Here is a 21,474-nt window from a genome sequence, read left to right on the forward strand (position 1 = left end):
TACCAAAAGAAAAAAGAAACATACGCCTTACCAAAATATCTGCTGTACATTTCACAATGAGACAGTGTGTAAAACAATCCAGCCGAATAGTACCACTCTGCTGATTAAGATAAACTTGTTCTTCAGGCAAAAGGTGACCAATTCTACTGCTTGCACTAAGACTTGGAAAAAAGCAAAAGGAGAGAAAAAAGAGAACAAAATGTGGTTGCACGTTTATAACACAAAGCAAATTTTCAAAGAAACTGAAACATGGTATCTATACACACGGGTCTTTGTTCTCCTGTGAGCCAAACATGATCATAGATTTCAAGGCATTCCAATCTTGTAAAACACGTTCCAAAGCAAGCTGTGCAAATCGTGGGGGTTCTAAATCATGATCAGGCATATCTGAATCTAAGATACAAATAGAAGAAGATGTCAATAGTGTTTCCAGAAAGGAATATTCTTTGCCATAATTATTAGGTGAAGTTATGTCAACAGGTTTGGGGATCTTAGAGAAATGGAAACTTACTGAGATGGCCACATTGTTAAACATTGCTACTTTTATTATAGTTTTTTAAACTGTTTTTATTGTGAACCATCCAGAGTTACATTTGTGAAATAGTCAGCTATATACTATTAATGGAAGAAATAAAAGTCCTTCCAGTTTGGTAAGCTTGCAAGTGTGAATTGAACTGCTCAGGAAATCAGGAAAGTTATATGGTTGGATCTGCTGCTACATCCTCTCACTTCCCTTCCATTTTTATCTACTGTTTTGTTGAAAGAGAGTCTGGAAAAGCCACTATAAATTAATTTGAGAAACAATAAAAAATATTCCACTATTTTCTGTAAGAGGATGGCAAAAACATTAAATTGGTGGTAATAGCATTGTTTTGATGCCTTCCTGTCCCAAAGCAGGAAGAGCTTTCCCAATATGTTTGGGACTTAGAGACATCTATGGATAGGATACTTATTTTCTGGCTCATGTAGAATTTCTTTTGCATTTTGAGGCTTAGTGAATTAAAGAACAAAATGGATGCCCTAAGTATTGCAGATGCTTAGGTCTTCCATTTCACATCTTAAAAATGCCTTTGACCTCTCCAAATCAGAGGGCAATTTTGTCAATTTGGAGTGGACCTTCAAAAAAAACAGGTTCAGTTTACAGAAGTTGTATACTCCTAGACTAGAAAGAGGATGGGAGAAGTAAATATTAAGATCAGAATGGGAAGACAACTGTGGAAATGCAACATAAAAATAGCTAAAGTTCATCCTAAGTAAGGCAGGAAAATAATGGAAAGAGAAGCCTAAGATAGTTAATATAATAGTATTTATATTAGATATTATTCCTCCTCTTACGTGTACTGGGAGATCTTGACAGGGAAGACTATAGCAGAAAATTTTGTAAATCATTGAATGACCTACCTTCAGGGTTTGCAGTTTTACGATTACGATCTTCTCTGATTCTTGGCGGCCGGTATTGGCAATGCTCTACTGTTTGTCGCGCAACTGTCTGTACTAAGAACAGTAGAAGATGTTCCCCCCTAGAACACAAAGAGAAGTGTAAAAAAAAAAGATTGCTATAAATTTTCCCAGATTACTTTTTCCCATTTGGAATAAACAGCCACTTGCCTACTATTTGGCATGGTGACAAGATTTGTAGTAGTAAGCAGCCGGAAAAGCAGATCAAGACGGGCAGATTTCTGTCCTGCAATTAATGTTTTGCACTTGCACTTCTCCCAACAATCACAGTATGCTGTAGGTGATGTGCGTTTAAGCCTGAAAGAGAGGCAATTTTAATTATGTTATGATCGATTTTCATATCAATATGAAATGTAGATCTAAAAATGTGGGCTTTATGGTCATGTGTAAAAGAATGTACTAATTTAAGAGTAACAGTTAGGAAAAAGAGTAAATTGTCCCTTGCCTATGTACTTGTGAATACATAGCAAATGTTGCCGAGATGGAAAACTCAAACCCTTGTGTCTAAACAGAAAAGAGAGAGAGAGAGAGAGAGAGAGCAGGATCAGTTGACATCTGGATAGAAGACACTCAAGTCATACCATGCTGCATTTGATTGGAAAGTAGGAAAACATTTCAGAAAGTGGCCATGGCAAGCTACCACGCTGTTGCCAAGAAAAGAAAACAGCAAAGGCCATGTAGTTATTTAGAATTAATCTTGACTTGAGTGAATCTTCATCTTCTCCCCTCAACAGAAATGGGCTCCACATCTTCAATTTCAACTTTTGTGTCTTATGTTTCCATATATTAACAATATAAATACCTAAGAACCATTTTGATCAGCAGATCACTAAACCTTATTGTGAGAGACCAGGGTGTCCAGAAAATGGCCAGTACTTGTGCTACTATTGCCCTGTCTCTTTCAGCCCTCTCCCCAGCCAGCACAACATCACTGGATATAAAAGCTGGACCAACAGCTGGGTGTGGAGGGTCTGTGTTCGTGTATGGAAGTAAAGCAGCTTGTCGTAACCTAAAACACCTAGAAAGAAGTAATGTTCTCTAGCAAAACTTAACAGAAGCAGTAGCTGGAATAATAGGAGTAGGAGTAGAAATGGCAGCGGGGAATAGTGGAATAGTGGTGAGTAGTGGTGAGTGAATAACTGTGTTGTGATGGCTCTTTTGTGTTTATAGCCCACTAAAATGGGTGTAGTTATAGAATCTGTGATATTCATTGAAGTAAACATAAACTTACTTGCAATCATGGCCTTTATGGCACACTCGTGCACATTCTGTGCAACAGCACAGAGATTCCAGTAAACCACATGTTCGGCATTCAAATATATCCTGAAATGGGAGGAAAACCACATTTTAGAAAAAGTAAAATTAACACCCTTCTCCCCTCTCTCTACATATAGATATCGGAAGTATGCTGGATGTTTGGCGTAAATTATGACTTGCTTTTCTCATTTGCAGCAGTGACTACTTTAAGGATATTAAACACATTTTCTGAAACTGTGCTAATTTTCAGCACTGTTTACTTTCTTTTTTTGCAATAATTTTATTAAGCATTACAATTAAAAAAGCAAAAGTTAACATGAACTAAAAACGTTAAAGGAAAAAGAAAAATTGTAGAAAAGAATAAAGCCCCAGAAAAAATAGAAAATAAGGAACAAATAAGAATATAGTAAAGAAAAAAACATATCAAGAAGTAACTTTCCCCTTCGTCACAGCAAGTATAAAACAATTTTAATAACATCCCTTAAATTTCACCTAAAATACAACAAAATAACTCTTCTTCCCATGTCTCATTTCTTATTTATAAACAAAACTTTAAACAGAACTATCATTCTGTTAGCAAAATTCCATTAAGGATTGCCAAAGATAGCAAGCTATCTATTTTAACCTTGATGAAGTAACCAACTTCAGGTTACTTCCCTTTACTTTTTAACAATCTGGATTTTTAATCTGTTTTAACTAGATTTTTTTTTCTTTTATGTCTTTTCTTTTCACAATTTGAATAGATTCTCTTTTGTAAATCCATATAGGAATTTTATCCAAGTCCCTCTACTGGTTTATTATCTGTATGTCCCTTTTCATTATTAAACATCAACTGAGCACTGTTTCCTTTCTCAATGTTACCCAAGATCAGATTTTTAATTTAGCACACAAATATTAAGGCAGGGTAACATCTAAGTTAACATCTTCTTGCTTATCAATGGCTTAATACTGAATTACTCATAGTTTTAACGGAAACAAATTAAACATAAATTAATGAATTTATTGCAAGAATAATCACATCTGGACTGAGTTTTCAAAAGGAACCAAGTTCAACTGTTCTAGTCTGCATGGAAAATGGAAAAGAAAGAAAGCAATAGTAAAACAAATGTGGATTTTTAAAAAATAAATTATAAACTTGAGGAAATAAAAATGTTTAACCTGGCAACAAAAAACAAATGAGAAAAATGACAACCCTAAAGACTCCAAGAGTCTCTAAATTTACCTGGTTTATATGTTCTGCACCAGTCCATGTGAAACTACAAGTATCGTTGCAACACAAAACATACAAAGGGGAATCATCTGGATTTGTGCCAGTTGGACAAACCATTCCCATAAACACGTCTTCTTCTTTTTCACTTGACATTGCCTCTGCTTTAAAAAGAAGGAGCAGAAAGAGGAGGGGAGGTTCCAAATTAAACATCAGAACTAAAGGTTTAGAAACCTTAACACTCAGAAGTTCTGCAATAGTGAAAAGGAAACATTGGTTTACTTCAGTTACATATTATGCGATATTTATACTAAATTCTTCCTAGAAATAGTTTGTCATCTGACTATTTATCTTTATTGAGAGGAACTGCTATACACTCTCCTTTAATAACTACCTGAAAAGTAAGTCAACAAGAAAAAATGGCAATAAGTAATGAAAACAGTTTTTTTTCTTCATTCAATCATGTCCGATTCTCAGAGGTTATCTAGACGAATCCCTGAAGTTTTCTTGGCAAATTTTTCAGAAATGGTTTGCCATTGCCTCCTTCTTAGGGCTGAGAGAAAGTGATTGGCCCAAGGTCACCTAAATGACTTCATCCCCAAGGCAGGGCTAGAACTCACAGTCTCCCAGTTTCTAGCTTGATGCCTTAACCACTCTACAACCTGGGTCTCAATTAAAATATAATCCACTACATAAATGGTAAAGAAATAAATTTTCTAAAATTCCTTCAACTGAATTAATCCAACTACACAGAAGGGAATAATCCATGTAATATAGACAAGTAACAAGAAAGCTGAAATCTTCTATTCATTCTATATTATAAAATGTGTCAAACTCCCCCCCCCAAAAAAAATCTTAAATCATTAGCATTTTTTAAAAAAAAATGTCCATACCTTTCGCAACTTTCTGTGCAGTTTCTAAAATAGTAATTGCAGCAGGATATGCTCTGCCACTGACTGCAGACATAAATGGTGTCATGCCCCTTGCATCCCTACAAGTAAAAATATAGCCATGTCATTTTCCAATTCAAATATCTTCAGGAAAGATTTTTTTTAAAAAATAATCACTGTAAAGACATTAAAAAACAGCATACATTTTATTTGAGTTCTGATTTTCAAAAATACATAGGGGAATATGAGGACAGATAATTTAACCTAGCTGCTTGATTGAAAAAGCAGGAATAATGCAGAGGACCCTTACTTGGCTGATAGCAGTTCCCGGAGATATGGCTGTAAAACAACACTGTCACACAACAATTTCAGTATGAAATGTGCATTGGCCTTCCTGTCTTTTGATTCCACTACAGAAGGTTCTGTAGAAGGACCTACAAATGAGAAAACATGGATGAAAACCACAATTTAAAAGATGCTTTCTTGCTGTGACAATTATGACTGACGTTGCAACTATACTTGAAATGTGATATGACAAAATTATCAATATTAGTGGAAATAGAAGGACTGGAGATTTTATATTCTGAAGCAACATTTTAACTGACAACGTATTTTAATGCATGCAAATTATTATGGAATATAATTGTAAGACTTACAGAAATACTTGCAAACAGTAGCTAGTACACTAGTAGAGTTCTTTAGGTAAATACACCTACACAATCTATTTGCAGAGACATATATTTAAGCATATCAAATAATGTTCTCTCACCTGGTATGGTAGAAGTGCTTGGTCCTTGGCCAGTGCCAGTTGTTGCTGTGGTAAGAGATCCCACAGCAGGAGCCAGGATAAAATCAATGTCACCATCTTTAGCAAACAGAATAGCAGTATGTACATCAACAAATAAAATACATTCCAACATGAACAACAACCCCATATTAATTAAAAAAAATCACTGCTTAAATTTTCTTCTAGTCAAAGGTTATTCAATAAGTCTAAAAGTAACTAGCAAACAGCAAGCAACAAGCCCAAAATGAGCAACAATTGATATAAACATCCATGTGGTAATTTCACTTCATTAAATATTGCATACAGTCAAATAGGTTATATTATATACCTATTATACTTTTTAATACTAGGTATATATGTCTTTCATTTACATGACTCTTGCCATAGGGTTCCTCCAGCATACCATTAACATTTGTTTGGAATCTGCAATTATGCAGAGGAATATCTCAGGATCTTACCAGGATCCATTGCTGGAGGATCAGGAACCCAGCTTGGAGGGGCTATGGGAGGAGAAACAGGATCCTGATGATCACTTGATGAAGCTCCAGCTTCGTGTCTGCCCAAACCCGCTGCTCTCAAAGATCGTCTCATCATTTCTCTCAGTCGCAAACTAACAATAAAAAGGAGGTCATAAATAATGGTGCATTTTTAGAAAAAATATATATAACTTTACCAAAATTGCCTGCTAAGCTGGTAAATTTTTCTCAGTTCATACTTCTGTCATCAAGTAAAACTATCCATCCCTCTTGGCTTTCACTAGGCTCTCCTTCCAACTGCTTTTGAAATTTCTAAGTATCAGCTCTCCCCAGTGAATCCTACTTTTATATTACATGTCCAAAATATATGTTATTTTCATTATAGTTTCCACTGAGCAATCAAACCTGATTTCACTTAATCTGAAATGTGGCAGTTTTCTTGTCATCCACATTACATTACTCAATAATAATATTAAGTATTAAAAACAACAATTTTCTCCAACATCACAATTCAAAGGTCCAAAATGTGTTTTGTTTTGTTTTCCAAAAGGCAACTGGACTTTCTTGATATCTTTTTTGAAAACATTTCACTTCTCAAGAAGCTTATTCAGTAGAGAAAGCAAGTATGTTTGGAAGAGTTAGTAGTAAAAGAAAACTGGGCCATCAAAGAACACGGTGGCTGGACAGCATCAAAGCTGACAGCAGCCAGAACATAGGAAAATTCAAAGAAGTAGTGGAAGATGCGGAGCGACCTGGCCCATAGAATTGTTAAAAGTAAGACTCAACTGAAAGGATAACATTATCATCACCACTAACCTACCTTCTACTGCTGGAGGAACCTGCACGATTTCCTGGTCCGTTACTTGACACCACTGAAATAGCATTTGCAATAGCCTCAACCGCAGATAATCTTTCAGCAAACGTATTCCTTTCTGAGCGCTCTGCTTCTGAAGCATAAATAAGAACCTTGACAAAACTGTTGCTATTATGGCTAAAACATTGCTCTTTCAGATGTATTTGTCATTATTATATAAATGTCCTAATTTGAAATCAATAGCATATTGATATCAAATATTTACTCAAATGCAAAATAATGAGAGGAATAAAAGTTTACTTAATAAAGTTTCAACAGATCAGAAGGTTAGGGTAATTTAAATCACAGAAAGAATCTGCATGTTAAATAATTTATAGTCAACTAATGGCCATCAAGGCAACTTAAGCTCTTTTGTGGCACATTCAGTAAATGTGAGTTTCAATCTCTTAGCAATGTAATGATGCATTCGGAGGTCACAATTTTCACAGACTCAAATATAGTTTACAGGGCATTTAAAGCAGCGCTGGGTAACATTTGCAGAAAGTAGCTGACATCATCATCATCATCATTTTGCCTCCATGTAATGTTACCAGAATGTATTTGAGTCTGTTTTTGCATGAAAGTTTAAGAAATGAAAGTGCAAATAATCTCCCAGTAGCCTAAGGCAGCCATTTTGTTATTTCAACAAAACAACCCCCCCCGCCAAAAAACCGCACCCCAGAGATGATATATCATTGGAAATCAGAAGTTTCGCCACTAAATTTTGGCGATGCAGTTAAGGGGTCACAAGCAACTCTTAAGTTGCCTATCAATGATTTAGCGAATAGGGACCAAAATTAGCTTTCTTTCTCCTTTACTCTACAGCTGTCAAGTGCCAGGAAAATCAGGAGATCTAGACAGTTCAAATGGGTATAAAGATTTATCCTCTGTAATTTCCAGGAAATTACATGCTTGTATTAAGGTGGTGACTGTTGATCCAGTGAAAAAATGCAGCTTAAATAGATACCAACAATTGTGGCATGCAGGTCCATGCTGCTCTGAAACCAATTTTTGGCTTTAAAACTAAAGTGCTTCATGTCACTGTGTCCACTTTTACCTCCCCAGGTAGTTGTGCTGGCCCTGGGTATAACTTTTGAATCTCAAAGACTCTCAAAGTGACTAATTTGTCTATACATGTACAAAGCTATTTCAAGATTGATTTCTGAATAACAGTGGACCCTTCTTTCAACAATGTGCAGAAGAATTTGCATCAGATTGTTAAGCTTACCTTCTTCCTCTTTAGTTTCTTTATTACTGGTTGGAAAGCACACAGACACACAAGCATGCAGAATATTTCTATTTCCGTCACATCGATGGCCAAGGAATGTCTGTAGCATTTGTGGATTCTGATCCAAGACAACAGCTTGCTCGAGGTTCATAAGATACTGTCTGCAGGACTCATAGTCACATCGCAGAATATGTTGCATTAAAGTTTGCTTCTGTACCCCAAAAAAACCCCAGGTACCATTACTCAGTATATATTAACTGTATGCAGTGTATTTCTTTAAACTATTTTGCTGTTCTGAATTCCATGAAAAGGGATGAGCCAGTAATACAGTTAATAAAAGTTTAATGTTGCATTTCATAAATTAATTAATTTTACCAGTAATGATTTCAGTCAAAAGTGCATGATCTATAAAAGTAATATGAAAGCTAGTAAATTTTGGCCCTTTGAAATCTACTTCCTCGAAATGGTAATATAATGTACATTTAAAATCTCTGATTGTAGCCAAATGCTTGCTGACGAGAAAGAAGATAAAATGTCTGTTTTAATTTTCAGTATATAAAATACCAAAGCAGAACAATATGCAATTACCGGACTGTATTTTTGAAGATTCTAGCTTTAACTTTATAAGGTAATGATTACTTAAATTGTACAACTCTTCAGAAATCAACTATATAACTTTGAAAAAGAGCTTTAGTTTAATCAAAGTATTTGTACTATAGCAGAAATCTATATAAAGCCTAGAACTCTGATTAAAATCATTATTTAAGAATATCTATGAAACACTGAATGCAAACCAAGTGAGTAAATTACTAAAAGATACAACTCTAACTTTGCTTGATATATTTAATTATTTATTTAGCATGTGGCACGTTCAATATATTTAATTACCTCAACAGCCATTATGATGATAGCAGCTTTCTTTTTAATGGTTGAATTAGCAGGAATATTTGTTAAGGAATGTACTCCCATTCCCAGACTGCTAATAGGAGGAAGATCAAGCCAATCAGGATCTCTTATTCCACCCATACAATCTTTTGCCATTGGATATATAGTGCCATTTCCATCTCTAAGAATGATTGGTGATTCCTATGTAAGAAGCAAAATGTCATGACATACAAAATTCTAATAATTTTTCCTTGTTGTTTCAGTTAATACTTTACAAAAAAGTTTACATTCCTCATCTACCAGCTATTCTTCTTGGTTGAATATTTTTGCCTTCTTGCCTATTTTAACAACAGGACAAATGTGGCCTCCAGCAGTGCATCATCTCATGAAGTAAACCCAGCTCAACTCATCTTAGACACAACCCCTTTGACTTCAACGCAATCACAAACTAAGGGCAATTGTTATAAATATGAAAAATGTTTCAAATGAAAAATATTTCAAGCTGCAATACTCTGTGTTTCAAATATGTCATTCCAACTTAAATAAGTGAATAATCCCATCTGTATAAAAGATTATATATGCACACATTTTACTATTTCATCCAGTAATATAGATATCACAATATCACAAATTTTAGGAATGATGGCAATGATTGTTCCTATTTTGTGTGGGGATTGTATATTCACCAATGAAATATTTCCAAATGTCATAGGAGGGGACTTCCCAACATTTCCCCCCCTCAACCACTAAACTGTGCCATAGGCTTAGACAAACCCTCTCGACAGTATTAAATATTTGTAACTTTCTTTCCTTTCCCATTCCTTGCATTCCAAATATAGAGAACAATTATGCACCCTGTATATGGATAGAGAATATTGACAGCTTCCCTATAAAGACATAGTTCAAAATAATTCAAGTTTGCACTAAAGCCCCTTTCTAAGTATTCAGAATAAAAACAAACCTGTCCAGCAGTGAAAATAGCAACACTTCTCTCATTCTGCCCAAGGAAAGCAAGGCTGCTAGTGGGAAAATTATTTTCCTGTTCTGCTTTTCCAGTTGCTAGATCAAAAATGCAATATCTAACCCAATTTCCAGTCTTAAGGACAGCATGGACTCCTAAAAAGTGAAAAAAAATGCTACTTTAACATATCTATATACTACTTAAAATCTTGTTCCTATAACCTTTAACTGGGCAAAACAGTTCATAATAGGCAACAATTTTTGAACCAAGGTACCTCAAATGGCCTAATTTACAGAATGAATCCAAAATCCAGGACCTACAACTCCTATGGAATTAAAACTTGGTAAAATTTATGAAATATTTTATGACCTAAAATTTAAAACAATTTATAGCATAATATAAAATGTCATAAAGAATTTCCTCTGTTGATGTTTGATTGTGCTATCCAGTGATGGCAACCTTTTTGGCACTGGGTGCCCAAAGCACACGCATGCAAATCCCCAAAATGCAATACGTATGCATTCCCTGTGCATGTGCCCTGTCCTCTCATGCATGTGCATGCACCCCCCATGCATGCACGCATGCCCCCACGCTTACATGTGTGTCCCCATGCCCCTCCCCCACGTAATGTGCAGCAGAGATCCAAAGACCAGCTGGCTGGTGAGAGGTGCATGCGCAGTGGAGCTGAGCTGGGGCGACAGCTCTCATGCCCATAGAGAGGGCTCTGCGTGCCACCTCTAGCATGCGTGCCATAGGTTCCCCATGGGCTATTTGTAAGATAGATACATCTCTGAATATGTCATAACTTTTCCAGTGAAGAAATTCTGTCTTTTTTATGGCATTAAGGGTAAGGAAATATCTCTGAAAGGATGATCCAAAGGGTCACAGATTGTCTATTATTAAACTATAGATAAGCCAAGAAAGTGAGGAAGAAAAAAGTTCACACCTACCTTTCGAATCTACATTAACTGCCAGAATTTCTGTTTTTTCTGGAATACATAGTTTTTTAGGAGTTCTCTGAAAACAATCTGGAACTTTTGGCGTCCCACCAGTTTTTACCACCTGTAACAAATAGACTCTAATTCAGTTAACTTGTATCTAATCATTTCTCTTATTCAGAATGTAATGAGATTCTTCTGGAGTCTCAGCCAAGCTATTTTTTCTTGCATAGTGACAAATAGGGTATCATGGTGCTAGAAATTAATTCCTTCTCTCCATTCATTGTTCCTGACATTTACTCAACATAATGGGGATTGTTTGAAGTTGTTCTGGCTAAAAATATTAATTTATCATTCATCATTAGATATATTCTTTTTATTGTAATCTAACAAAATATCCATTATTATATCCTATATATCACAGGTGTCAAACTCACGACGTCACGTTGCCATCACATGTTTTGTGATGTTTTCCCCCTTTGCAGAACTGGGGTGGCGTGGCCTGTGCATGACGCATCCAGCCAGCGGACTGCCAGTTTGACACCCCTGCTATATATATTAACTAAAAGCAAGTTATATTTTTTTCTGCTTATTCTGAATTTACTGCAGTTTTATAAATGGTCCCAGGTTTTTGTTTAAAAGATAGAATTTGAGTAATTCTAAAATCTCATTTATATCATAGCTGATTTTTTTTAAAAAAAATAATAATCAAGTTTCATGAAATATAAGGTTTCACATTATCAATTCTTCAGTCCCTTCTATTATCTGCTCATTGCTGCATCTTCTATAGCCGACATCTTTTTAAAGATGATTAGAAAACGATAACTTGTAGCCCTTAGCACCAAATTGCTAATCATTTACACTTTCATGTTTTCTCATTACTACACATACTTGTAGTTCATCTATTCGGAGCAATCTGCAATCTTGAAGAAGAGAAGAAGGATCAGGATCTAAACCAGTGCTGCTCGCACAATTTGCAGTAGTAGACGTCCCCGGAAATTTTACAGCAACATAAGCACCATCCACTTTTAATACCTAGAACAAAAGTATGTAAATAGAATAAAATGAAAGATATTAAAGTTGAAAGTTGAAAACTTAAGTTTTAAAATATACTAAAGATATTAAAAGTTTTAAGAAATATAGTTAAATAAAACTTGAGTCAATACCTTTAATGTCAGAGATGTTGCCTACCTTATTTGTGAAGCGGAAGGTCCCAGACACAGTTCTTCTACCAGATGCATACCACAATATTGTAATATGTAATTTTGTTTTGCTAAGCAACATGCACTCGAAATAACACAGCACAGTGGTATCATAATCTGTTTTTGCTGAAGAAGTCCATGTTCAGTTTAAACAAATCTTCCAGCCTCACTAAAAGCTTCTACGCTCCCAGGATTGCTCTGGGCCACCATTTTAGTGTTTTATCAGAACATGATGAAAAAAAATCTAGTATCTTACTTCACACAAAGAATCTTTCTTAATTTGTAACATAGCATGTTATCTAATATTTCACTTACAGAATACTAAAGAGCTTTGAAAATTGACAAATAATTGCCTAGATTAATAGTTTAAATATATTTCATTTTTATGCTGCCTTTAAAGTAGTACGAAACCAAAAAGCATTCCCCACTCCCAACACATTAAAATTACCTAACTAAAACTGTCATGTTGAAATATTATATGCTCAAAATGCATCAGCTATTTTGAAGAGATATATTCTAATTAAGTGGTTTACGATAGCTACATCACGTATAAACCTTATTGCATATAAAAATATCTATTCAACACTAACCAACAGCTCTAGTTTAGCAGAGTAACTAGAGAGGAAAAATATTTATCTATAATAGATAATATCCTGCAGCAGAGAAGCAGCTTGCAATGCATTTTGTTTTGGTTAAGCCCATACAAAATAGGCAGCATCTAGTTCAAAAATATTTGTACACATCTCTATTTCAGAGTGTTTACTGTAACAAATGTTGATGTAATTTAAAAAAGCAGAAAACCAATTCCCAAAAGTAAACAAAAATGGAATTTGTTTTATACGAACCTTCCCAACAGGAACATTTTTAACATCTTCCACAAATACAACTTCTCTAAGGGACCACTGTTCCTCATTCACTTTCTCTTCTTCTTTAGGAGCTGGCGTGGATCTTCGACGTTCTTAAATAAGCACAAAGAATTGGGGGGCGGGGGTTTAAAATAAGTTTGATCTTAGAAAATCTGCATATGGCTGCAATGTAACATATATTTATATTATTTATATATAATATTATAACCGGTAATATTCATAAAAATATGAAGTATAAATAAAAGTAAACTTTCTCATTAAAGCACTTTCATCTATTAAATATTTTATTGATCTCTAAATCTATTCTTAAAAGTTTGGCTGTAATTTGGACCTAGCAATAAAGCAGAACTGTTGAAAATTCTAGCTTGTTGTTTACAAGCTGCATAAACCTGGATCTTAACATTTACAGGAGTTCCATTTCAGGTTAACAACCACAGATAAAGGAACCAGAGATGAAAAAAGTATTTTATACATGTGTGAAAGCCCACACAACATTCTGCAATGTGTGAAATACTTCCCCCTCCACAATGTCTTCTAAGTCAAACAGTGTGGCAACAACCTTCATTGCAGATAAAAAGGTCTTCTCTATATTTAACCCACCAGAGATCTGTAAAGCCATTAATACTAGAAGGACAACTAGGCCATTTGTATACTTGTTACTCAACTGCCACCGTTCAAAATTTCCCACCAGTGGCAACATTACAGTAACTAGAAACAGCTGAAGAACAAGTTTCCCCGCAGAGCTAAATCCATCTGACAATAGCCTAATAATGTGTTCTACATGTCTGATATGGAATTCACACTGCTGGGATGAATTAGTAACTCCCACTGGCTGGAGATTGCAAGGGGAGCAATTGGGCCATGCGCTACCTATAAGCAACAGGCAGAATTCAGAGCAATTGTGTCTTGATGCTAATTCAAATATAGTCAATATAATGAAGAAAATATGAAAACATCAGTGATTAAAAGGAATAAAAACTATAAATTTATCAAAAGTTTGACATTTTCCAAATAACTGTTTTAAGATTTTAATTATTTAGATGTTAATTATGGATAAAAAACTACAACTGGAAAATTGGTGACAATGCAATTATGAACTATTTCCTTCCATGTAACTTACTATATGGCATTGATGCACTGCTTGCTATTGAAGACGCATCACTGCAAGTAGAGGCTGGAGAAGGCGGTGGGCCCATTTCAGTTTTCACTGGTTCCTGCTTACTTTCAGGCCTAAGATTTCAAGGAAAGAAATAATTCATGTACTTTGAGTCAGTCAGGCTTAGAATTCATATTTTTACTCTGGAATTGCCATTTCATTGTTTCTTGTCCCGTTTACATTATTTCTATTTTTTCTCATAAATTCATTATAAAGATTAGTGAAAGCTTTGGACATACTTATTCATTTTTCTAGTATCCTTACATAGTAAGCATTGTTAATATCAAATTCTAAAAACTCTTTAAAATGTATAAATTTAAAAAATGTCCTTAGTGAAAACTGGAATTGAAATAAAAACTCAAAAGCCCTGAAAAGTATGCATTATTCAAGGCTGCTTACCTAACTGCTTTTATCCATTATTTGCTATAGCCCTCAGAGAAATATTTAAGAGTATATATTATAATCAAACAGAATTCCATGTAGGTCAAAAATGTTAGCAGACTGAGACCCATAATTCAATGTTTCTCAAAGATTTTCACCCATGACCAAGAAGTTCCTCACAATATTTTAGAGCACGTACTTTGTCTCTGTAGTTTTATTAGCTTTCTCCATGTTCTTTAAACTTTCTGGTGATCGAAGCTGAAATCTACAGCTATCGTTCATATTCCAAACAGACTCCATTAAAACACCAACTTTAGGAATTCCAGCACTAATTGAAAAGGCCACTGCACCAGCATGATAGAGAGGATTATTCCTCAAACACACCTGAAATAAAGAGATAATGAACTAGTTATAGTAAATTAAACAGCAAAAAATCAGAAGGAAAAACTGTATTTTATAGGTAAAAATGTGATACTGAAATACACATGAATGTTTAAATGTAAAATAATCAGGACACAGTTTCCTAACAGTAAGACCATCAGCATGCTTAAAACTATAGCTCAGTCAGCGATTAAGGAGAAAACAAAGGCAGAGAAACAAATATAATATTTACCAGGCACAGCACATACTATGGATATCAGAAATTTTGTCAGTTCAGAAAACAAGGTGCTTCCACTTAAGAATTCCATTGAGAGATACAGTGATATTCTGCAACTCATTTGTAGTTCAATTTGTTCATTTTTTAAAAAAAATCAGCTTGTACATACCTGAGTACCAACAGTGATATTTGGCATTGAAGATATACCAGCACTAGACTTGGGCTTTTTATTTTTGGCTCTAGCCTTTTCCAGCATCTTCTTCCTTTGGCTAAAAGGAACTACACCCCTAAGAAGAAAAATATTAGTGTTAATATGAAATGGGTGTAATAAAGTAGAGGAAGAAATTAAAACAAGATACAATAAAAACAATATATCTAGCCAATAAAAGTTTTAAGACTTGGGAAGGTAAGATTAGATCAGGCAGTTCCTAAAATTGTGGTTCTAATAGTTAGCTGTTCACACTGAGTTAAGAATATGTACTTTACATATGAAATATATATGAAATATGAAATTTATGGAAAATATTCCTGAATATGATGTCGCAAACAGTTTCAAAGAGAGAGAGGGAGAGCCTGAGAAAGGTAGAAATAAATAAAAATAATTGCAAAAGAGAAAGGCAGAAAGAAACAAAGGGCAAATATGAAATTTATGGAAAATATGTCACTGGAGGCCAAGATTAGAAAATTAAGACATTTCATATATAAAAAGTAGACAGAATGTTTTCCCAGCAAGTTTCATCCAGCACTCTGAAGTGTGCATGCATGATTGTGTTGCTTAAATAGATCCCTATTTTTTCCAGTCTTCTTCTATCTGATTATACTCCAAGTTAGTATATTCTATCTTCTTGCCTACCACTGAAAGCTTCCATTAAGGTCTTTAGTTTTCCCAAAATCTTCTCTGGCTTTCATAGTTTTCTTTCCTTAACTATTTCTATGTCTTGGTTTAATAGCCAGCCTGCCCTTTGTTTCTTTCTGCCTTTCTCTTTTGCAATTATTTTTATTTTTTTCTACCTTTCTCAGGCTCTCCCTCTCTCTCTTTGAAACTGTTTGTGACCTCATATTCAGGAATGTTTTGGGGGTTTTATGTCATTGGAACCTGATCCTTTCTAGTCTTTTTTAGATTGATGTGAAATGTCTGTGATTAGCAGCAGATGGTCTGATCCTCAGTGAGCACCTGACAGCATTTTGCAGTTCTGCAGACAACTGTTCCATCTGTGGCTATGTAAGATACAATTATGTTTGATTATGATGCTGTTTATTTGGACATTTTGAATACAGCCATCTTCTCAGCTACTGAAATAAGTTAGCAACACACAGCCCAAATTTACTTCCAGAAATCTATTAGTCATTGTTGAGCACACTTGGAGATCCTAGTTTTGGTTTTTCAACATTTTTCAATACATGAGTCCAACTTTTGCATTAAATCCCAATAATTTAAAAGCATGTTTGGTGTTTGATCTATTATTACCTGTTGTAATCTTTAATGAAATTAATCAAGCACCTCTCTCTTTCTCTCTCACATGCAATAAATCTACTGTCTTTTAGATAAGTTGAGACTACAATTTCTAATATTCCATCTTCCTGATCAATAAAAATTAGAAATTTACTGTAGGGAAAAAAATGGTTTCTAAACTGAAGGCGGCACTGATCTTTTCTTATTCTTTGTTACGATAGTGTTTCATTTCATTAATAGATACAATCAATTTTGGCATCTTTTTTATCATGTTTTCACCTACTGCTTTTCCAACAAAAAACCTCTTCAAACTTAACTACATAAGCTGATCAGCAGAGATTTTTTGTTCTTTGCAAACATATAAGTATATTTCAAACTTTGAAATATACACTTACCACCAATATAAATTATTCTCCAACTGAGCACAGGTATAAAGGGCACAACAATGCAGTGAAACTATCCGTTCTCCTTGAAGTTCTGAGTAGGTCTGTGCAGTATGTTCTAATTTAGAAGCTACAGAACTCAAAGTTTCATCTACCCAAGTAGCCACCTGAAAGGGAAAAAAATAGTTTCATTTCAAAATCTTATATTAACCAATAATTACTGGCAACTCTTTATACACAACATAAACAATCTGTTACCATCAAGTTTGAGATGAAATTTTAACAACAACAACAACAACAAAATAATTTTTCTGAATAATTTTACGAAGCAAGAGTTTTGGGGGGCATATTCAAGGCAGAAAAACCCCAGCATGGTTTTTATTAACTTTCTATAGCTGCTTTTTCTTCATCTTTTGTTTGTTTGTTAAGGAAGTTTCTCTTTTACTTAACTATTTCTGTACCAATTATACAGCTTCGGGTAGCTGACAACAATTAAAACCCTTAACTTTATTTTGCAATAAACTGATAAAATTAATAATTAAAATTTAATAACAATTTCATAAAAAATACTATTAGAATGATAAAAACTAATAAAAACAAGCAAATGAAAATGTTTTCTCAAATGTTTCATACCTTATTGTTTTCAGTAGCAACAGTTGCTCTAATGCTATTTGCAGAAAGAAGAATTATCTTCTCATTTGTCAATCCCAATGAACCTGCACGTGGATGATGTATTGATGGATTCTTTGGAAATAAAACCATCAGACAGTATGTTATGAACTCATCAATAAACTCCTAGCATTACTTTCCTGCCAAGGGTCAACTAAAAAGCAGATTTTGTCCCATCTCAATTTCATCTTCAAGAACTGCAGCACACTTTTTGCCATGAAAGTTATTTTCTTCTATTCAACTAAGACAGAATTACAAATCAGAAAAGGTCAAGCAGCTCTTGCTAAAAATTCATTGTTATCACTGCTGCTCTTCCCATTATGCTGGATGCCAAATCACTCCACTTATTGCATAGTACTAGTACTAGATTTTGGTCACACTTTGATGTAATCATAGCACATAAGTGTTTATTAAATATATATTTGATACCATTAAATAGAATTGTTCGCTAAGAAAATAAACAAATGGATCACTAAACAAATCACTCAAGGCACAAATGGCCAGACTGACATTATTATACTAGGGACACCTTATACAAGGATCTAACTTTTTGGAGACTATAAAGATGGAAAAGGTAAGAGGAAGGAAAGAAAAGAAGAGATCAAACGCAAGATGGATGGAATGAATTATAGCGGCAATGGGTACACCACTGGAGCATCTGAAATACCAAGCTGAGACAGATTATCATGGAGAAAATCTATGTGATCACCAAGAGTCACTATTAACTTGATGGCAGATAATGAATCAACCAAACAAATATAACTGTATATGTACCTGTGTATTTCTGTATGGTTCAGATTCACTCCACTTCCATTGATAGAGCTCCCCTTTACTGCTCACTGCCACCAATTCAGAATACAGAGCACCAATAGAAATAAATTTCATTCCATCCTACAAAATCAGATAAGTTTAAATGTTCAACATTGTACACCTTGATGTTATCGCACAGGAATACCAAGGTAAGAAACGTGTATCTGGTTAAATAAAAATCTGTCAATTTGTGAAGACTGAAGCTGAATGATAAAAATCATACTTTGTAAAATCGGGAAAGACTTTTCTACACAGCTTTTTAGTCAATTGATTGCTCATAAACCTCATCCATATCAGAGTGGACTGAGAAAGTTTATAAGTATCATTAATTACTACTTAATACAATTTTACTAAATTGTTTCCTTCCTGATAAGGTTAGTTTACATTGGGTAAATAAAAATGGAGAAAGGTAAAACGAAGACAAAGGATTTTTGTCTTTTCTCTCAGTCTCAGGGAAAAACAATCCCATGCTGCCAAAGAAAAAAAAGACATGTAGAAAAATTGAAAAACTGTTAAGAAAAATAATTAGTTAAGTTTCCAGAAGACATAGTATACCAGATGCCAAAATTAAGGGTCCAGCCAAAACCAGTAGCATGCTACATTTAATCTGTTTAAGGCAATAGAGGTAGTCTTCAACTTACAACCACAACTGACATATGAAACCTCAATATTGAACAAAACAGTTGTAAAGCGAGATGACTGGTTACAGTCATTAAAAAATCCCCTAGAGCATTAAATGGATGGAGCAAAAGAGCTGCCTGCAGAGTTCAGCTCCCCAGCGTGCCAAAAGTAAATGCTCTGGCAGGCTACAGGAATGGAGCTGTGATTTTCAGGGTCTAAGCTCTGTTTCTTGACCCTACTGGAACAATTCATCTCTTCTCCATGCACAGAAGAAAACTGCTCTGATGGGCTGCAGAAATGGAGCTCAGATCTTTCAAATCTGACCTCCATTTCTGCAGCCTTTTGGAGGATTTCCGCCTACCTTAGCAGGCAGCTCTTTTTCTCTAGAAGGGCTGCCTGTGGATCTCAACTCCACATGGAAGCTGAGATCCACAGGCAGCGAAGTGCACACTCACTAAACTGGTTGTTACACAGGTTGAATTGCACCACTGCCTTTCACCCTCAAAGAGTGGGGAGGAAATCTCAGCTCCATGATAGTTTGCAACCTTCCCTGCTGGTTTCCCCACTGATTTTCTGGGTCAGAGAAGATTACTAATGGCGTTTACATACATGGTCATGGGTGCCTGGCAACTAGTTGTAAGTGTAAACAGGTTGTAAAACATCAGACTCTGGTCACCTGACTGGGGAGGGGGGTGATTTATGATTGCTGGAAGTGCTTTATAGGTTATAAAGAAACCTATCTGTGGCAGTTGGAACTTTAAATGGCTGTTAAACAATTGGTTATAAGTTGAGGACTATCTGTAGATGAATTGTCCTGTCATTAAGGTCAATATTTTATGTATGTATGTAAGTATGTATGTCTAAACCATTAATTAAAGATTAAGACCACATAAAGGTAACACAAGCAAATAGTGTATTTTCAGACTGTTGGAAAGAGAAGAAATGTAAATATATAGTTAACACATCTTATATATTAATTTTAAAAAAATCCAGTACCTTATCTGGCCACCACTGCAAATCTTCTCCTAGTGAGACTGGGCTTTGGACAGGTGTATTCTTCTTGTCAAGGTTTGGCTCTCCTTCTTTGCTTGTAGAGCCTCTTTCATTATCAAATGAGGCTCCATCAAGCCACCTTCGTTCACGCAAACGTAAAACGGACTCACGTTCACGCAACAGCTCAGAGTCTCTCTCTAAGGGAAGAAGGAGAACTGGTATGCAATTGGGTCACACCAGTGGGATAAAAGTAAGCCACTCTCTAGTAAAGACCCTTCAGGATGCAACTAACAGCAATTATAATCTATTATAAAATATAAACATCAAAAAGGCATGCAACACTCAAAATATTAACCCTTTCAAGCATATGTACTATTATTGCCAAAATCAGAATGATACTCAAAATCTTTTTCAGACCCAGGAAGCTTCAAGCTACCTAAAATGAATTCATTTTTTTTAATTATATCATCGGATATATAAAACAAGATAAAGTGTTCTTCAAAATTTGTAGTACCATATGCAAAGAGTATATTATGGGTGATGTATCAAACGGTACAAACAAAACAAAACCTAGTTTCCACTAACAAGGATTTGAAGAGACTTTTAATCTAGCAAAAAAGGAGTGTTTATTAGAGAGTCTCAGCAGTTCCCCCACCACCACTTGAAAAGGTTAACACCCAATCCTATGGTGTTGTAAATTTGCTAATCCAACCCTTCAAACAAAATATATAGCACTTGATGTGATTTTTTTTTTAAAGTTCAAGAATAAAGTTGATTAAAGGAAAATTTTGAAATCAGAAAAGTTCTAGAAAGATTTTTTTAAGGAAAATGTTCCTTACCAAAATGCTTTCCCTTCAATTGGCCTACAAATTGTCTAAAGCCAGTACGCCAGTTCTCTCATACAATTAAAATGTTAAGTCAGGTAATCAAACTAAATATCCAAGAGAATATATACATCGAAAATAAGGATTTTTCATCTTAACATAGAAATAACCTTAGAAAGGAAAAGGGAAGGGATTTAAGAAAAATCAGGGGATGAATGTTTATACATGCACATAATGCATTTAAACTATATTACTCCTTATTTAATAACATTCTTAATCAAAACATGCCTCCGTTCTTTTGCCTTACTTCTTTACTTTGTTTTCTATCACTGTCACCTTATTCTCCACTTCCTTCAACAATTGGTTCAAAAATGAATGTCCATCTAGCTTTCTCATAACTTCTCTATTACTAATGTTTTGACATTTTGTTCCTCTTATTCAGACCTCATAATTTAGTTGACTTCTAATGAGACTACAATGAGGAGAGTTAGGATGTGCATTAAAAAGAGGTAGTGGCATGTATATAAGTCTAAGATTGTCCCCAAGACCTATGCATATATAGATAAGGCCTTTGGTTT

The 21,474-nt window shown here is 34.7% G+C and overlaps 1 protein-coding gene across 10 annotated transcripts in view; it reads right to left on the reverse strand.

Moving 5' to 3' along the window:
- The window catches only part of UBR5 (ubiquitin protein ligase E3 component n-recognin 5), a 79,114-nt gene that overhangs the window by 29,378 nt on the left and 28,262 nt on the right, over positions 1-21,474 (reverse strand). For 2 of the 10 annotated variants that reach the window (XM_026703511.2, XM_087931571.1), the window contains 24 exons: positions 20,076-20,287; positions 18,423-18,539; positions 17,613-17,723; positions 16,992-17,146; positions 15,313-15,430; positions 14,745-14,929; positions 14,129-14,238; positions 12,988-13,100; positions 11,832-11,975; positions 10,953-11,064; positions 10,003-10,157; positions 9,045-9,242; positions 8,157-8,367; positions 6,896-7,022; positions 6,058-6,209; positions 5,582-5,677; positions 5,123-5,246; positions 4,816-4,913; positions 3,938-4,086; positions 2,690-2,781; positions 1,609-1,755; positions 1,402-1,520; positions 267-393; positions 32-155 (listed from right to left, as the gene is read on the reverse strand). In XM_026703511.2, the coding sequence (XP_026559296.1) occupies positions 32-155; positions 267-393; positions 1,402-1,520; positions 1,609-1,755; positions 2,690-2,781; positions 3,938-4,086; positions 4,816-4,913; positions 5,123-5,246; positions 5,582-5,677; positions 6,058-6,209; positions 6,896-7,022; positions 8,157-8,367; positions 9,045-9,242; positions 10,003-10,157; positions 10,953-11,064; positions 11,832-11,975; positions 12,988-13,100; positions 14,129-14,238; positions 14,745-14,929; positions 15,313-15,430; positions 16,992-17,146; positions 17,613-17,723; positions 18,423-18,539; positions 20,076-20,287 (3,296 nt within the window). Of the gene's footprint in view, positions 1-31; positions 162-266; positions 394-1,401; positions 1,521-1,600; positions 1,756-2,689; positions 2,782-3,937; positions 4,087-4,815; positions 4,914-5,122; positions 5,247-5,581; positions 5,678-6,057; positions 6,210-6,895; positions 7,023-8,156; positions 8,368-9,044; positions 9,243-10,002; positions 10,158-10,952; positions 11,065-11,831; positions 11,976-12,987; positions 13,101-14,128; positions 14,239-14,744; positions 14,930-15,312; positions 15,431-16,991; positions 17,147-17,612; positions 17,724-18,422; positions 18,540-20,075; positions 20,288-21,474 lie in introns of all 10 variants that reach the window. The other 8 variants (XM_026703509.2, XM_026703513.2, XM_087931567.1 and 5 more) reach the window with 7 other exon arrangements.

The sequence above is a fragment of the Pseudonaja textilis genome, chromosome 3, assembly GCF_049901715.1.
Source record: "Pseudonaja textilis isolate UNSWEBS1 chromosome 3, rPseTex1.2, whole genome shotgun sequence".
Classification (NCBI taxonomy): Eukaryota; Metazoa; Chordata; class Lepidosauria; order Squamata; family Elapidae; genus Pseudonaja; species Pseudonaja textilis.